Consider the following 18634-nt stretch of genomic DNA (forward strand, 5'->3'; position numbering starts at 1 on the left):
GGCTCAGTAGAAAAAGTGCTTCCCTGGCAAGCACAAGGGCCTGAGTTTAATCCCCAGTTCCGCAAAAAAAAGAATAAACAAATAAAATGAAAATTGAAAGGGCTGGGACTGCAGCTCAGCAGCTGAGCGCTGGCCTAGAATGTGTGAGGCTCTTGGTTCAGTCCTCAGTGGTGCTAAAAGAAAAAGTACTTTTGCAGTCGGATGAGCTCCACAGTCAAGCTGTACCCAGGGCAACGTGGCCTCCTCCCAGCATACTGCTGCAGATCATGCTCAGCTAATGTATTTTAGCCACATAATCCCAATCTGAAACAATTCCCTGTGCCACATAGAAACACATTCTTCAAATAAGCTATCCTAAGAACAAAATGAATGCTAATAACAGCAGCAGCAGCAGGAGCCAGACACCATGGTGAGCACATCTGGGCACACAGTATCTGCCCTGCTTCCCACACAGCCCCATGAGCTAGGGATTAGCATGATTCCCATTTTATGGACAGCTAGGATTTCAAAAAGTTGGAACACAGACCTCAGTCTGCCCAAAGCCAGGCTCCTGCCTGCCATGCTACAAAATAAAGGAGCTGACAGCCCTGACCCAAAGAGAATTAGAACAGGCGCACGCCTGAACCTGCCAGAACATCTGGACCCAGCACGCAGCCCAGGAAATGTGGGTCCCATGCTCCAAAGGAAAAACTCTGAGCAGCACTTGCCAAAGGGACATATGTGAAAGGAAACAGGTGAGAATGGTCCCCACCGGCACATTGTTAGACAATAAATCTAAGGGTGTCCTACACTGAGGGCACTTAGAGAAAGACCTCAGTCCATCTGGTAAGTCATCAGCAACACAGAGACCTCTAAGCCAACACAACACAGGCCTTTCTTTACATGTTACCACCCTGCTTCCTCAGAGCACCCCAGGGGCTGAGGCCTGCCAACTCCTGTCTAGGCAGGCCTCCCAGCAGGTGCTGCAAGTAGCCCAAAGGCCACACACAGCACCAGCACACTGGTGTGGACAGCAGTGTGATCAGCAAACAGCAGGGCCACTTCCTGTGACCATCACTCACCTGGTCCACTCTGTCCATCTGGACACCAAACTTGCCTCCAAAACCCCGGACAGAGTCGACTTGAGAGCAGTGCTTAGAAAGCTTCGACTGATACTCGTGGCCCACAGCTGACTAGAATAGAGTCCAAAAATAAAGTATCACACACACAAGCCGAGTGCAACATTAACAACCAGGCATAGGATTTCCATTTCTTCCATGCAACCAACACCAGCACAGACACAGGGCTGACTCCTGGAAAGAGCCTCAGCTCCAGCTGTCAAGTCTGTGGTGCAGGGCTCCGCCACTGCAGCGCCAAGACTCCCAGACCACAACCCCTGCCGCAGAGAGGAGCTTTGGGTGTGATGGGGCATGAGAAAAGGACAAAGCTGGCAGCTGACAACATAATCCATGGCATCTATTTACATGGAGATTGCTGGCAATATACTTATTCTATTAACAGAATAAGGGTTTTTCATACTGTATGAACAAATCTGGACAAAAAAATATTTATTCTGCCAACACACTGAAACATAAAAAGGTGTATTTTAGTAATAACAAAGACTCTGAATCACCAACTAAGTACACATGCCATGTAAGTAGGGTGCCAACTACTGTCACCCAAACTGGCTCACTCCAGAGCCATCAACACTGTCAGCCCCTGTCTAAAGGGGATCACAAGTTCAGTCATCTTCTGTATGTAACACATACGCCAGCGATTAAGTAAGGAAGCATAGCCTGGGGTTTTATAAAAGCATGCTTCCCACCTTGGGGCCTGCAAACCCCTGCCTGAAGAGCAGCCCCCTCCCGCAATGACACCCTCAGGAACTCAGCTGTGTCTTCTCACGCACAGTGTCTCTGGCTGTGTCTACGAGTCTTCCGCCTAGTGCAGCAGCCTCGGCAGGCCGTGACCATAATGCTGCCCTGGTCCCAACAGCTCCCCACACAAAGCACAGTAAGGCCCGGGCTTCCACTGCTGTCTCCACAGTGGATGGTGCCCCAGGGACCCCTTCAAGGGTGAAGACAGGTGACCCAGTGAGAGGTATGGTAGGACCCATATACATCCAACACATATCCCTCTCCCCACTGGTACATGCCCTGAACTCAGCTGCTAGTGCGCACCACGGCTCTCCCTGGGTTAGTCGGTTTATGCGGCAGATGCTGGGTGTGGCCTCTAACTCAGGCAGTGTTCAACACACATCAGTGATGCTCAGCAGACACCTCAGTGTCCACCCAACCAGATGAAGAAAGCCTTTGGAGCTGTGACCATCTATCCTTCCTCAGCTCATACTGAGGTGCTGGGCGGGCCAAAAGCTGTGGACCCCCAAACATGGCAGAAGGACTTAGTTTTTTTCTTGTCATTGAGACAAAATACCTGTCACCAAAAAGTTAAAGGAAGAAAAGTTTGTATAGCTCACAGTTTGTAGAAGTTTCAGTCCAGAGCTGGCTCCAAGGAAGGGCGGCACACAGCAGAAGGGCATATGGCAGCAGAAGACAGCAAAAGCAAGCAAGCAGCCTCAACAGCACCTTTCTGCCCTTTCTATACTTTACTTAGGCTGCTGGGGCCTAGCACAGTGCCAACCCAACCAGCAAACTGGTCACACACACTCAATCCCAGCATTACACTATAGTCAGTCACCTCCAAAAATACTCTACATGACTGCATGAGGCTCTAGGGGACATCTAAACACAAACCATAACATGGCCATCCAGGCCACTAGGATCACAACCAGAAAATGAGCATGAGAGAATGGTAAGAGGCAGCTACAACAAAGGGATTCTTCAGCACGACTTTTAATCAGAAAGTTACAAGAAAATGGTTCTGAAAATATGGCCAGGATGACCATGTTTGGCAATCGTTACCGCTTTCTGACCGAAACAGATATGCTCCCCAAAGCACCTTTACCCTTCTCTATTGGCAGAATCACAGTTGCTATTTGGCAGCTGTGCAGAAGGTGCTCTGTCATGAAGACTTGGGTACAGGAAGCAGCAGAGACCAGGGAAACAGGAAGCCCCCAGGAGACCACTGCCATCTCAACCCCAGGAGAAGGGGGCCATGCACTCAGACAATGGCACAATGAGAACCCCAACAGCTCGTCCTGGCAGTGTCTGTCACAAGTTCCTCAACTCTTTGTACAAAGACCTTACTATTATTTTTTCTATTTCTGGAGAGGAAAAAGAGCTTAAGCACTTATCCCCAGGTTTACTGTCAGTTCTTCCTGAAAACAGGCTGGTCTCATAATGCTCATGTGAGCTGAAAGTTGAGTGTTCCTCAACACCCAGGCCCAGAAGCCAAAAGGATGGGGCGGCGGCAGCGGCAGCAGCACCCCTTATCAGGTCCATTGCTGCAGGATTGGATCAGCCTCACTCAGAGGTGAGCGAGTGATTCTTGGAGCTGGCAGGACCCTGTGTGTGTGTGTCAGCCACAAAGCATGACTACACACTCATCACACAGCCCTGAGCACCCCGCACAACACCAAGCCAGCCACATGTAAGAACAGTGAGTGCTGGCCCTGGAGAGCCCAGGCCAGAGGAGAGTCTCACTGCAAACCACACAACATAGCAACAACAGCTGACAGGGGGATGCCAAGGCCAGCCTGAGGGAGAAATGGGTCCCAGGGTGAGAGGTGGGGCACAAGAAAGAGATGGGCCCTTTAGAGAGGCTCTGGGCTAGAAAAGGCCAAAACTGCAGGCTCAAAGCTGAGCAAGATTCAGGCCAACAAGAGGTACAGCCTGAGGAGAGCAGAGAAGCCAGAAACCAACACATTTTGAAGCAAATTCTTCCTGGATAGACTGTCATCCCTTTCCCTAATGTGTAATCCATCTCCTAACTCCTACGCAGTGCCCAGCTTCCATGATCAGCCTCTCTCTGCACTAACTCACTAAGAGCCCAGTGAGCATAAGCACAGTTTCAAGGGAGAAAGGTGAAGCAGGGTTTTGTCAGCTGCTTTGCTCTGCTGCTCTGACAAGCTACTGGACTTGTATTCAGAGCCCCCAGGGAATTCTTTTCCACACACTACCCATTTCAACATCAGGACAGCTCTGTGGAAGTGACACAGCAAATGTCCATTCTCTTTCCTGCAGATAGCAGCACCTAGTCAGCCTCCAGCTCCAGGCTATTTCTGGATGTGGTTGAGGAGCTTCCAGCCCCACTCCCCACCCCTCATTCTGCTCTGCTGGTGGAATGATGTGTGGTTCACTCTGACACAGCTTTGTCACTCCATGCCCAGCTCAGATGTTTAATTCGATCCATGCAAGAGGAGAGGTATGGAATTACCCACTAGAATCTGACCCCGACTGATCCCTTCACTGTTGCCCACAGTGGAAGCAACACCTGTCTGATCAGAACAATCCCATGGTGCTTAGAGCTGGAAATTCACTGTGGCAACGGTTTCTGCAGAAGTCAGACCTGCTTTACTGCAGACATGCGAACGCGCTGCTACCTGAGCCATTTTCTCTCCAATGAGAAATCAGCCAGCCCTCCTGAGCCAACACTTGACTGCCCTCAGGCACAAAAGCCTGCAGTGCTGTAAAAATGGCTACACTTATCAGCAACTTCCAGAGTAATGATTATACAGAGAGGCCAAGGGATGTGGGACGTCAGCTACATGCTGACGTGAATGATGTGACAAGGGGGCCCCCAGATTCAGTTTTGTGAGTGGTACACCTCAGGGCACAAGCTGGAACGCAGGCAGTGGTGAACAGGACATCTGCCGTCCAGTAGCTTCTGGGCTTTCTACCACTTATAGAGCTGAGATAATTTCCCTCTGGGGCTCTCTACACAGCACCAACTACTAGCAGCTCTCAGAACTTCAAAATCACCTCCAGAAAAGCAGGAGAGCTTTGTGAGCGGCTTCAATCGACAGAGGACTGCTCTGAGCAGATTTTACCCCCATCAAACCAACTCGACACATTTAATCTAGGGAAAAACGTGAGGGACTAGTTCGCCCACCATAGGCAGCCCACGCAGCCAGGGCCCAGCACAGCCAGCCAGCGCCCACTTACTTTATCCATCCTGTCTTGTTCCACACCGAATTTCCCTCCATAGCCATGGGAGGCTTTTGGTCCTGTTTCAAGCTCCTTCTCCTTGAGAGTTTGATGTTCTTGAAAGACATTCTCTCTTAGCTTGTGTATGCTTGAGGAGAGAGAGAAAAATGAGAAAAAAAAATTAAAATGGATGTGTCCTTGCTTTGCAGTGGGATACACAGAGACAGGCAGTATCACCTTTGCAAACTTGAAAGCTTTCCTTTTTTGGTGCTCGCCAATTGCTGCATCAACATATGTTCCTTACTGTCCTGCCAGCTGGAGCACCCACCTCAGCGGTTCTCAGGCGGAAATGTATGAGAGGAGGAACGCTGTTCGGAATGCACACTATGGCCCCATCCAACTCCCCACAAAGGAACCCAACTAAAACTTGAACTCCCCTTCATTGGGAGAAAGGCTGCTCATTTTAGTAGACAAATGGGTTAGAAGCACAAGTCCTGCAAATGCCATCAGGAGGCACAGGGCAGAATAAAGTCAAAAGTCCCTTCCTTCAGATCCCCAAGGCCACCAAGGATGCCTTATACTGCTTTTGTCTTTACTTGAAGTACTCAACATTTTATACCTTCAGATAAAATGAATGTGTCAGGGATAAAGCTCAATGGCACAGTGCCTGCCTGCCAAGCCCAAGGGCTTGAGTCTGATTACCAGTACCAAAAAAAATAAATAAATAGAGACATTTAGAATTTACCATCTAAAAGCCATTTTTCATCATAAATACAGAAGAGCAGGAAGCAGATCACAAGATCTAGTAATAAAAATTTAGCAGATCAAAAGCTGAAAGACCAGGAAGGAGTTGTCACTATGAGGCTCCAGAGCAGCACAACAGCCACCTGGGCATGGGGGCATGGAACCCTTCTGCCCAGAAGACACAAGACCTATACCTTCAACAGAAAGACAATAATCCTAAGAGGGTGGATAAAATACACACCAGGCCTGAAAACTATCTGACCCCCTATGAGCAAGGGAAGAAGATCCCACTCCTAAAAACTCTGGGAAGGGTCCCAGGGTGCCAAGACCTTCTCTATCCCCACATTTTCTCTCATGGAATCCTAATCCATACAGAAGCTGCCGTCCCAGACAGTCCTATGCACTCTCCGTCCATACTCCCTGCCTGACAGGTTTAGGTGCCACAAGGTACAGAAGACTGGAGAGGTCCAGATGACCTAACCAACTCAGGGGGGTTTTGCTAACCCCATGGTAAACAGCCCAAGGCTCCTGCCAGTACCCATTCCATGCCCTCTCCTATCCTGCCCCAGGCCTTTTGGCTTCTCAAGGCACTTCTGTGGAAGGTTTGGGCTGTGTAAGCCCAGAAGAGACTAATACTCAAGTCTAAAGAGTTCCCACGTGGGAAGATCATTTGAGTCTAGGAGTGTGACATAAGGCTGAGCAACATGGTAAGAGCCTATTTCATAAAAAAAAAAAAAAAAAAAAAAAAAAAAACCCTGATATTCTAAAATGTCACCATGCAGACTCTGTTGTTCCAGGTGATTTACTGAATCTTCTGCCAGACACTGTGGTGAAGGCCTTTCCCATGCACCAAAGCAGGTCACCAGGTCAAGAATGCTGCCTTTACAACACAGGACAGAGAGAACAAACCCCAACCAGAGTATGGCCTAAAACCAACCTCTGGGTGTGTTTGTAAAGGCCCTTTTATCAACACTTCCTGATGAGAAAACAAGCTGCCCAGAGCTGGCATTTCCGATAGTGCCAGGTCAGAAACAAGGACACAGTTCACTGTCTCCTGTTCTAGGCTCTTCACAGAGCCTGGAATTCAGATTACACTCCCCAGCTACTAAATTCTGCAACCCCACTCCTGGGATCATAATTTTCAGATAATAAAAAGGAGAAGAATGTTTTGTTTTGTTCCTCGAATGCCTTCAGGGCACTTTTGGCCAGCCGGAGAGTTGTGAGGTTCGAACTCCAGCAACCTGAGGCTGACAGCTTTGTGGAGGCAGCCACTTAAAGGAGAAGAATGTTTAAGGCCTAAGTTATCCAATGACATCTCACACTTAGGAAGCCTCCCACTTGGAGAAAGAATAACATGAAAATCACAATATGCAATGCAAAAGCAGACGCTCCAGAATTATAAGTGAGGAAACTGTCCACAGAGATTTTAAATTGGTGGGTGTCTACACATGTAAGTACACAGACATAAAAACATGCATTAAACATAGGTGTCATGTCTCATATTCATTCATCTGTTGTACGAACATCAGGTCAATATACAATAAGCGAAAGCAACTCTGACACCTGACTGACTGCAGCTCTCAGGCATGAGAACTAGACGTCCCTTGTTGTGACTTGCTCCCGTCCTGCAGGGAACCCACTGGTGAGAGTATGCAGAGGGAGGGCCCCATTCACAACAGCATCACAAAGGCTCTTACTTGATGTGCTCCTGGTGCCCAGACCCCTGCACGGTTTTGGCGCCCCATCTTTGTTCCTTCTCACTCACATCATTCTGAAAAGAAAAATAACTAGTAAACCTCATTCCTGGGATCATGCATAGCCCAAATGAACAAAACACAGAAAAATCACTTCCAAAAAAATACAAAGCACAGGCTTTTTGTGGTGACTCCTACCACAAAATCCGGGTCGGTCTCCCAGTCATCAGCTCCCCCGTCGTCCTGGGTGATGGACACAGCGTGGCCTGCTGATGCTTTCCACATCTGTAAGAGCAGCACCGAAGTTACAGAGTAAGGACTGTCACTCTCAGGGCCCAAACTACCAGTGGAGAGCAGGAGCTATACGACCAATGCCCTTCATCATCACTAAACTAAATGACAATTGTAGGGATAAAAGAAACGTAGTAGTAAGAGCTCCATTTATTATTATTACAAATCTTTTTTTAAAAAGCACTCTTATTTCAAGTACTTTCTGGAAATGTAACAATGATCATCTTTTAATGATTTAATGAATGTTTCAAATAATTTAGTAGAGGGCTGCCTTGTCGTGTTTTGGGGAAAATGCACAGCAGTAAAATTCCAGCTCTGGGCCAGGGAGATAGATCAACAGTCTGAGCGTCTGCTGGCAAGTACAGGGACACAGGTTTGATCCCAGTACCACATGCCACGCCAGCCCTGCCCCAGACATGCTGTGCAGGCCACTGAAACCGGGAATGGCGGCACACACCTGTAATCCCAGTGCTGGGGAGGGTGAAACAGGAGGATCACTAGAGTCTGAGCTGCACAGCAAGACTCTATACCAAATACATTAAAAAAAAAAAAAAAAAAAGGCAGTTCTTCTGTTAGGACGCTTAAAAAGCAGTCACCTTTATCCACAGCACTTTAAGACTCTAAGGTTTGGGGCTGGAGAGATGGCTCAATGGAATAAGCGTTTTCCTGGTAAGCCCAAGGGCCTGAGTTCAATCCCCGGTTCCGCAAAAAAAAAAAAAAGAGAGAGACTCTAAGGTTTGGTATGTTATAGAGAACAATGACACACCTGTAGACATCAATAAGATATTATGTTTATAATTTTAAACCTTTAAAGAAATTGTACATAAAGAATGGATGCAGTGTTAATTACTGAAACTGTCTTACCAATTTGATTTGAAACTGTCTCATTGCTATTTATCAATAAAATTATGGGGAAAAAATAAAAATAAAAATATAAAGACAAAAAAAAAAAAAAGAATGGATGCATTTTCCACAGAGAATAAAAACAGTAATAAAATTTCACTGAAGCTCTGAAGTAACTGACAGATTATTTTAATTCAACCAACCAAAACTGTGCCCAGGTCTGACCTGAGAACATCCAACTCTCCTTCCTCCAGCTCCACGTGAGCTCTGTGGTTTGTGTGCCCTGGACAAAAGCCCATGCTGGCTTGAGTACTTTCCTTCTACAGCTACCCATTCAGCTCTCCCAAGTCTAAAGGCCACATCTCATGTCAATGAGAGTGATGATGGAGTATGGCTCCCCATTTCCTGCCACTTCCTCTAAGTAAAGAACCATCTGCCACCAGGTGGGCAGGACCTAAAATGCCCCTCAACTGAAAACATTTCAAACCTCCTCTAAATCCCCCAAACATGGCAAGAATTTTCCAGATGTTAAAACCAAAATGGGGGGGCGGGGAGATAGCTCAGTAGAATAAGCACTTGCCTGAGTTCAATCCCTGGTTCTGCCAAAAAAAAAAAAAAAAAAAAAGGATCAAAGATCTAAATATTAAAACAGAAACACTAAATCTGCGTGAAAAGGGAATAAGTAGAACTCTTTATTTTATCTGTTGTGGTACCAGGGATCAAACTCTGGATCTTGAGTTACTGCCTTCAGCAGGCACTTATGGCACTGAGCTATCTCCCCAGCCCTAGGCAGAACTCTTGAAGACACAAGTATAGGCAAAGACTTTATGAACAAGACCCCAATCACATGGAAAATACTACAGAGAGTCAGCAACTGGGATCTCATCTTACTAAAAGGCTTTTGCAAACCAAAAGAAATCATGAACAGAGTAAAAAGGACTTAGAGTGGAAAAGAATTTTAACCAATTGTTCCTTACACAAAGGACTAAATCTATAATACATAACAGATAAGGAGGGGAGTAAGGGTTGAAGGGAAGGGAATGGGAAAAGAATCTAGATGTACTATGTTCATGTCCAAATCCCCTATGATGAATGTAATGGTTATGTATATCTAAACTGTATCAGTAAAATTAATAAGAATAAACAAAGCCATTGTATAGAGCCTCCCAGTTCCCCAAAAAAGATTTTCCCAGATGTGATTTACTTTTGGCAGATTTTAAAGAGCAGTCTTGAACAAGCTTTAGCACTGGGAGGCTTGACCAGACAGCCTGGACCCAATCATCCATTCACAAATGAAAAGTTACACTATGCCCAGGGCCTTTCTCCTGCCCTGGGCAACACAGGTAAAATTCCAGGGACCATAGTTTTAGGGACTGGAGGAAGAAGGACAAGAGTCCCTGTGGGGCTAACCCAACTGATGTTCACTTCCAAGTCAAAGATAAAGGCAGCTGCATGCCTCTTTTTCAGATTCATCAGGGAAAAGTGTGGTGCATTAAGCTGATCTTTCTGGAAACCAGCTTCACAAGTGGGGGTTGGGGTGGGTGGGTGGTAGTCCTTCCAACAGCTTTATAACATTAGGCTTGGTGGTTCCTGCCATATGGAGTAGAACACAAGGAAAGGAGAGGAATGGCTTGTCTGAGCAATGCCTCCTACCCCAAATTCCAGAGCTTTCTACAATTACCTTTTCTAAGATAGAGGCAATACTAGAAATTTGACTTTAGTTTGGTTGGCTGGTGGTTTAAATTTTTCTGAGACAGGGTCTTGCTACATAGTCCAGGGTGGCCTTGAACTCACTATGTAACCCAGGCTGGCCTTGAGCTCACAGTGATCCTCCTGCCTCAGCCCCCTGAATGCTGGGATTACAAGCATGTGCCAGCATGCCCAACCTGACCTGGTTTTAACTTTTTTTTAGTGCCGAGGCTAAAATCCGGGGCCTTGTACATGTTAGAGGAACACTCAACCACTAAGTCACATTCTTAGCCCTTGGTTTTTGTTTTTGAACACTGAAATTTCTTTCAGAGAACAATTGTACTTCTTTCAACTTCCCATTCCTTTTCAGTAAAAATGTTTTCATCCTTACCATTCAGAGAAAACAGCATTAAAATGCTCACAATGTACAACTCTTTTCTTTCTAAGTGATGAAAGACTGCTCATAAAACTACTTAAAACACAATAATCCAAGGAGAAATGTCCAGGCATTTTGGAATGTACAAAAAGATTAAGGGTGAAGGGCCAGCCAAATAGCTCAGCGGATTAAAGCGCCTGCAAGCAGGCATCGGGGCCAGGGGTTCATCCCAGGGCCTGCCATGCTGGCCCCGCCGTCAGGGCATGCTGAGAGGCAACTGAGACTGGGCTTGGTGGCGCACGCCTGGAACCCCAGCTCTTGGGAGGCTATAAACAGGCGGATCACAATGAGTCCGATCTAGTAGTGAGACCCTGAACCCCCTGTAGACCCTTCCCTAAAATACAAAACAAAAAAGATTAAGGGTGAAAAAGGATGTCTGCTGCCAGACCCTGGGCAAATCTATGCGGGGAGAGCTTCTTAAGACTACTTCCAGAGACTCCTCCTCAGCATAAAAAGGTTATGTAGAGAATTCTGATGGGAAGATAAAAACACCTTCATTATTAGAAAGCTCAACACAAGCAGGTGTGGTGGTGGTGTACACCTGTAATCCCTGCACTTGGGAGGCTGAAGCAGGAAGACTACAAGTTTGAGACTAGCTTGGGCTACAAAGTGAGCTCAAGGTCAGCCTGAACTGCATAAGGAGACTATCTCAAAAAGACAAAAAAAAAGCTTGGGGCCAGGGAGATGGCTCAGTAGAATAAGTGCTTCCCTGGCAAGCACAAGGGTCTGAGTTCAATCTCTGGTTCTGGGGGGAAAAAAAAAAAAAAAAAAGCTCAACACAGAGGAACTAAAGAATTTTTTTGGGGGGGAGGGGTAGTGAAAAGAATTAAGATGTGTTACCTGCATGTACCAACTTCCCATGAAGAATGTAATCATTGTGTACAGCAAACATAATTTTTTTTTAATTTCAAAGAAACAAGATATCTCACAAGACTTCTAACTACACAGCATTTCTTAATAAAAACAGAAATTACTGCCTCAGTTGCTAGTATACACCCCCTGCTTGCCATAATCTTGGTAAGTTTCCATTTTTTATTCTAATTTATAATGTTGCTAAGAACAATAAGTTCTATTATTGTAGTTTTTGCAATTGAAGGAAAACATTCTTTGAAGGGACTCCCGATGTGCCTGGGAGGAAAAGCCAGTGCTGAGGCGGTGCCTATCACACCAGCAACGTGTGCCGTGACAGAGCCAAGTGGAAGCAAGCTGCGTCCCTTCCCAGAGATCATGGACAGTTACTGAACAGGGAACAGGACCTCTCTCCCACATGCTGGCCAAGCCACCGACACACAACTTCTTCCCAAGACCACAACAGACTCAATGGACACCATGCTGCTACATGTGACACACTGCAAGAATGAAGTCCCTTGTGCCCTAGTGACCATCAGGTCACAGGCAGAGCCACTTGAAGTCAGCATGCAGCTTCTGCTTACCAGGAACTACAGGGTGGTGCCCAGCTGGCCTCTTCAGTCCTTTTTATTTTCTTACCTAGGTCCTGACCCTTCTCTTTCCTCAGTCCCTGCTGGTGATCCTGACTGCTACTGACTGTGTAGCACACTCTGGCTACTGCAATTGTAAGTGTAATCAGGAAGCATTCTCAACATTCTACCCAAGGAGCAAGTGAAAAAAAGAAGGGGCCGGGGAGATGTCTCAGTAGAATAAGCGCTTCCCTGGCAAGGGCAAGGCCCTGAATTCAATCCCGGGTACCGCAAAAAAAAAAAAGCATTATGTTTTTTTTAAAGCTCACAAAATAAAATAAAACTCACAAATTTTAACTGACTGAAAAATAAACCAGTTTTTGTTTGTTTGTTTGTTTTGGGCTTTTTTATATTCAAAGTTAAGGACTCTGGATCTCTACCTCATATCACACACAAAAGTTAATTCAAAAATGTACCAGGGCTGGGGATGTAGCTCACTGGTACAGCATTTACCTAACATGTACAAGGCCCTGGGTACAATCCCCAGGATGGATAGATAGACGGATAGACAGACAGACAAGACAGATAGACAAACAGATAGATGTTATATCTTAAATCGGTTAAATTTTTGAGGCCATAAATAATTTAAGTGTAACACCAAAAATACAAAGAAGAAAAAGACAAACTGGACAAAATTTAAAACTCTGTGCTTAGGGGGGCCGGGGAGATGGATCTGTGGAATAAGCGCTTCCCTGGCAAGCGCAAGGACCTGAGTTCAATCCCCAGTTCCACCAAAAAAATAAAAAATTAAAAAAATAAATAAATAAAAACTCTGTGCTTAAGACTTAAGAAAGTAAAAGGAACTCAGAGAAATCTACTTTCAAACTATATATCCAGAATACATGAAGAATTCTTTCAGTTCAATTTAAAAAAAAACCACCTCATTTAACAACAAACAGGCACAGGAGCATGTGAGGCCCAGCATTTCAAGTGCTCAGGCAGGAGACTCAAATGAGCCTGAAGTTCAAGATCAGCCTGGGCAAGACAGAGAGGACACCATTTGTTTTTGTTTTGTTTTGTTTTTTTAAGGGGAGTCTGTGAGGGGCTGGGGACACGGTTCAGAGGTAGATTGTACATTTAGCATATGTGAGGCCCTGTTGGTTTTAATTCCCAACATTGTACAAAAACAGAGACAGACAGACAGACAGACAGACAGGACAGACAGAATTCTCCTATAGGCCTGATAGGAATGGAATACAGAAGGTAGTTCCTCCAGAGGTTAAGCAGCTACCACATGACAGAGAGTCCAATATCACTTGGACATTCCTAAGTATATATCCAAGAGAAATGAAAGCATAAGTCCATATGAAAACTTGTACATGAATATTCACATCATTATTTGTCATAGCCAAAAAGTAGAAATAACCCAAATATCCATCAACTGACATATACACATGTGATGTATCTACAAAACGGAGTATATTCATCCATAAAAAGGTTCAAGACCACTTTCTTGACGACTTGTACATCGAAGGGTAACTTTCCTGATTGATTTACTTCAAGGCAGAGTCAGTCTTTTTTGTTTGTTTTTGTGGTAGTGGGGATCAAACTTGGGACCTTGCGCTTGCCATGGAAGCACTTATGCTGCTGAGCCATCACCCAGCTCATCCATACAAAGGAATGAAGTTCTAACACATGCACAATGCGAATGAAACCAGACGCAAAAGACTACATATAGTAATAGGATTCCATTTATATGAAATGTCTGAGTTGGCAAATCTATAGAGACAACAGTACATTAATGGTTGCCCAGGGTTAGAGGAAGGGGAGACTAGGAAATGATGGCTAGGGGATGAGGTTTCCTTCTTAAAAAATAAAAGAGAGGCTCTAGCTATCCTGCAGAAGCTGGCCTCGAACTGTTGGGCTCAAGCAATCCTCTACCCTATTGTCCCTGCAGCTGGGATAATAAGGGCACCCAAGCTAGGGTTTCTCCCTGAGTTGATGAAACTGTTCCAAAATTGATTGTGATGAGAGCTGCACAACTCTGTGAATATAATGAAAACCACTGAATTATACATTTTCAATGGGTGAACTGTAGGGGCCAGCCAAATAGCTCAGGGGATTAAAGCACGAGGGTGGGGGGTCGGTCCTGATTCCTCCTTGAGTCAGCAAATGAAACTAGGCGTAGTGGCGCATGCCTGTAATCGCAACTCTTGGGAGGCTGTAAACAGAGGGATCACCACCAGTCCAATCTAGTAGTGAGACCCTGAACAACCTGTAGACCCTCACCTAAATTACAAAAAAAAAAAAAAAAAAAAAAAAAATTATACTTCAATAAAACTTTTACAAAAAAAATAAATAAATAAAACTTTTACAAAACATTACTGTTCAAAGAGAAGACCTTCACCTAACACCACTAATACTAAATCTCTCTTGCAAATGCCATACACAGGAAAGAAGAATGTGGAAAGATGAAGTAATCCTGCCCTGCCTAAGCAGGGCGGAAAACTCTGCTAGCAAAGAATGCTGTAAGAGATGAGGTAAAAGCACCCATCCAGAGTCAGCTTTGGAGACTCAGAAGAAAGTCAAAGGAAAAGAAAAGGAATGTGAGGAGCCAAAGTAGATGTCACCAGGCCCCTCAGAGGAAGCCTCACCAGAAGCACACACATTTAGGGTTCAGAGGAGCCATGCCTAAGCAGAGAGCAGGAGCTTTGCTTGGCACAGACTGTCCAGGTCAAGGAAAGGCACTCACAATGAAGCATGCATTCAATCACATGCCCTCTGAGCACCTACTGCGCAGGGTAGGTCAAAGGTCCGACTCATCAAGAATGTTCACTATTGGGGCCTGGGGAGATGGCTCAGTGGATTAAGCGCTTCCCTGGCACGCGCAAGGGCCTGAGTTCAATCCCTGGTTCCACCAAGAAAAAAAAAAAAGTAAGAATGTTCACTACAATTTAAAATGCTTCAAAGACAACAGGCTCAATTAAAAGTCAGCTTTCAACAAGGTATAGCGGCACATGCCTGCAATCCTGCTACTCAGGAGGGAGGCTGAAGCAGGAGAATTTCAAATTCAAGACTAGTCTGGGCAACTTAGCAAGACCCTGTCTCAAAAAAAAAAAAAAATGTAGTAGAGCAGTTGTCTAGCATGCTTAAGGACCCAGGTTCAAATCCCAGTACTAAAGGGGAAAAAAGTCATCCTTAGGGAGGATAAACTTGCAGTTACTGGGGGTGGGGGGGAGTACCTGATAAGAAATAACTACATCCCGGAGCTCTTTACTCCTGAGTATCTGAAAGTCCCTTAAAACTGAAGCTGCTTCCTTGTTTCTTCAATTTCTTCCAATGAATATTTCTCCAACCAGAGGGCGAAAGAGCACTGACTCAAGGCCCTGGAGCGGGTGACTCACTCTAGTTCACAAACGGGACTAGTTGGCCCTCCCAATCCACATCCTAGCCTAGCATGCAGCGGCCAGCTGGACAGAATGGCCACGGGCTTCAGCGGTTAGGGTCTACTGGGTCACGTCCCGACAAAGAACAGCGAACCACGACAAAACTTAGCACATCCTGCAAGAACCTCAGCTGCACCGCCAGAAAATGAAACTCCTCCGCAAGGGGCCCCGACGGGTCCCCTCCCACCCCAAACCCTCCAGATGGGCGAGGAGGATCGGATGGTGCGAGACCTCTCCCATCCTAGGAAATACAGAAGCGGAACACGCCCAAGCACCTTTCCGATGCCCTGGCACACACCCAGGAGGGAAGGGCTGTTCGAGATTCCAGCTCCCCAGCGCCGCAGCACTTCCACTGACCCCATTTGCAAACCTGCCTCAGGTGCGCACGGCCGATCCCGAGCTCCAGTCTAAGGCCCGGGACACACAGCGCGCCTCCGACCTCCACCTCTTCCCTGGCCCCCCAGCCCTTCTGACCCAGGCTCTCCCCTCCGCCCCGTCCACTCACCCCAGCCCCTCAGCTCCCGAACACCTCCGGCCCAGGGTCCTTCCCCGCGGCCGTGGACCCTCTTCCCCACGAGCCCCCACCCCCACGCCTATGCCTCCAGTTCCTGGGAACCCCAACACCTCGATCTCCAGGCCCCTCCCCCTCGGAATCCTGACCCACTGGCACTGGCTCCGCCGCCGCCCCGGGGCCGCTGCCTGACCCACTCCACCAGCGCCTGGGATCCGGCCACCCTGGACCCCGTGCCCCTCCCCCCTGGGCCCGCGAACGCCTTCCCGCGGACCCCTCGGGTGCAGATGCAGGCCAAGACAGCCTCAGCTGCTCTCCCCCCTGCTCGAAACCGCGAGCGGAAGCGCGGTGAGACGGTCGCTTCCTTCCCGTTCCAGAGGCTGCGTCCACCGCCCGCTGGGGATGCCCCGTCCCAGCCGCAAGAGCCGCTCTTGCTCACCGCCACGGGGTCCTTGCGGTCAGCCGCACTCCCGCCGTGCCCGCCGCTCTCACACAGCCCGCTCACTTCCGGTTCTGCGGGGGCGGGGCCGCATCCGGGTCTGCGCAAGGCCCCGCCCTGGCCCCGCCCACCGTTCGCACCCGGGCTGCAGCGCCTGGGAGAGCGCAGGCGCAGGCCGGCTGGCAAGGCTGCATGGAGTTCCCTACCTAGAGCAAGCTGGGTGCGGCTGCTAAGTGCTAGGAAGTAGACAATCCAGGCTGGCGTTTCTGGATTCACAGCCATGACCTGGCGAGAAGAGGAAAACACTGACGATTCCCAATCAGGGTTGTGCCCAGTCAGCAGGAGGAAATATGCCTCTACTCCATCCATCCCTCCTTCAACCATCGCCAGCCACATCACTCATTCAGCCACACATCCATCATCCAACCACAGGTCACCCATCTCTCCATCCATCCATCCATCCATCCATTATTCATGTATCCACCAGAGAAAAGACTGTCAGGGGCACTAAGATAAGCACACCACAGGGGACCTGCCCTCAGGGACCTTCCAAAGGGGTAGGAGAGTCTGACGCACTAATGCAGATATGTAATAGGAAATGAGATGAATGTTATGAAGAAAAACAAACAAAAAAAGAGTCAAGAGTTATACTGGGGAGAAGACAGGACCTGAACATATCTGGGTAATCAGATATGTCTGAGAAATTCACAGATGAGGTAAGATCTGAAGTTCTGGAGTGAACAAGATGAGAATTTTTCCAGGCAGTGGAAACAGCATGTCTTAAGGCCCTGAGACACAAATGGTCTTACTAGATGAAGAAAAGAAAGTTGGGCATGGCTGGAGGCAGTGACATACCAGGTCAATGACAGATGGAACCAGGTCGTTGAGGGGCTGATAGGGCACAGTGAGGACCTTGGTGTGTATTGTAAAGGAAACAGGAACTTCTTGGAGGAAGTCAAGCACAAGAGAGACACCATAGAGCTTGCCCTGTACCAAGATCCCTGTGGCTGTTGAGCCGGGAATGGACAACAAGAGCGTTGGGTAGGGAGGCACCTAATCAGCCAGTTTAGGCAAACACTGGGGACAAGTAAGACACCTTACTTACATGTATTGATTCTCCACAATGAATGTGAGCGTTATGTACTGCAAACGTGCACTAGCAAAATTTTTTTTAAAGATGGGGAGGAGTACATGAGTGCACACAAAGCAGGAGAGGCATTTGAAGAGTAAAAGCAGCAGCTTTGGGCTGGAGATGTAGCTCAACAGTAGAGTCCTCGCCTAGCGTGTCCAAGGCCCTGGACAAAAAATGAACAATAACACCAAAAACCTTTAAAAAAAATTTTTATGGGGCTTAGGAGATCGCTCAGTAGAATAAGGGCCTGCCTGGCAAGCTCAGGGTCCTGAGTTCAATCTCCAGTACTTCAAAAAAAAAATTAAATTAAAAAAACAGTAGGTTTCAGGGTGGATTGGGATGTGGAGTAGGGAAGTATCAGGTATCAAAGAAGAATTTTTTAAGAGAATGGATAAAATCATAATTTTCATATACTGTACTTAAATAAACATTGCAGAAGGTCATTGTTTTAGGCTGTGTTCCTGCCATGGGTCCCAACAGATAAGGCCAAAAATTAAAATGGAGCTACTGACACTAAATGTCCCCAAACTGAAACTGAGATGTTTAGCTAAATTGGGCCTGGTGGGTATAGTACCAGCACCAGGGGAGCTGAGGCAAGAGGACAACCAGGAATCCAAGGCCAGTGTGGGCAACATGGCTGAACTCTTCAGGTCATCATAACACTTATCATATTTTATAGAATGAAGTATACCCTGATTCTAGAATTATAAAATAAAGCCAAAGTCTCACTATGTAACCCAGGCTGGCCTTGAACCCACAGTGATCCTCCTACCTCAGCCTCCCGAGTACTGAGATTCCAGGTGTGCACCACCATGCCCTACTACACTTCATTTTTAATGCTGCTGGTATAGTGTAAGTAGTCAGCTTTCAGCTACAGCCCTGCTTAGCACTTTATATCTATTCTTACTTCTAACCAGGATTATCTCATGTGGGTTTATTTTTTCAGTTCTAAGGATTGAACCTAGGA

General features: G+C 46.9%; 1 protein-coding gene across 2 annotated transcripts in view; it reads right to left on the reverse strand.

The window, feature by feature from the left end:
- Cttn (cortactin) overlaps window positions 1–16601 on the reverse strand; it is a 36690-nt gene extending 20089 nt beyond the window's left edge. The window contains exons 1-5 of one of the 2 annotated variants that reach the window (XM_004627102.2): window positions 16536–16601; window positions 7661–7747; window positions 7466–7539; window positions 5043–5172; window positions 1062–1172 (exon numbers count right to left, since the gene is read on the reverse strand). In XM_004627102.2, the coding sequence (XP_004627159.1) occupies window positions 1062–1172; window positions 5043–5172; window positions 7466–7539; window positions 7661–7747 (402 nt within the window). In that variant the 5' untranslated portion in view covers window positions 16536–16601. The remainder of the gene's footprint in view (window positions 1–1061; window positions 1173–5042; window positions 5173–7465; window positions 7540–7660; window positions 7748–16535) is intronic. The other variant, XM_004627103.2, reaches the window with a different exon arrangement.
- Window positions 16602–18634: the final 2033 nt, after the last annotated feature.

The sequence above is a fragment of the Octodon degus genome, unplaced genomic scaffold (assembly GCF_000260255.1).
Source record: "Octodon degus isolate 3935 unplaced genomic scaffold, OctDeg1.0 scaffold00018, whole genome shotgun sequence".
Lineage (NCBI taxonomy): Eukaryota > Metazoa > Chordata > Mammalia > Rodentia > Octodontidae > Octodon > Octodon degus.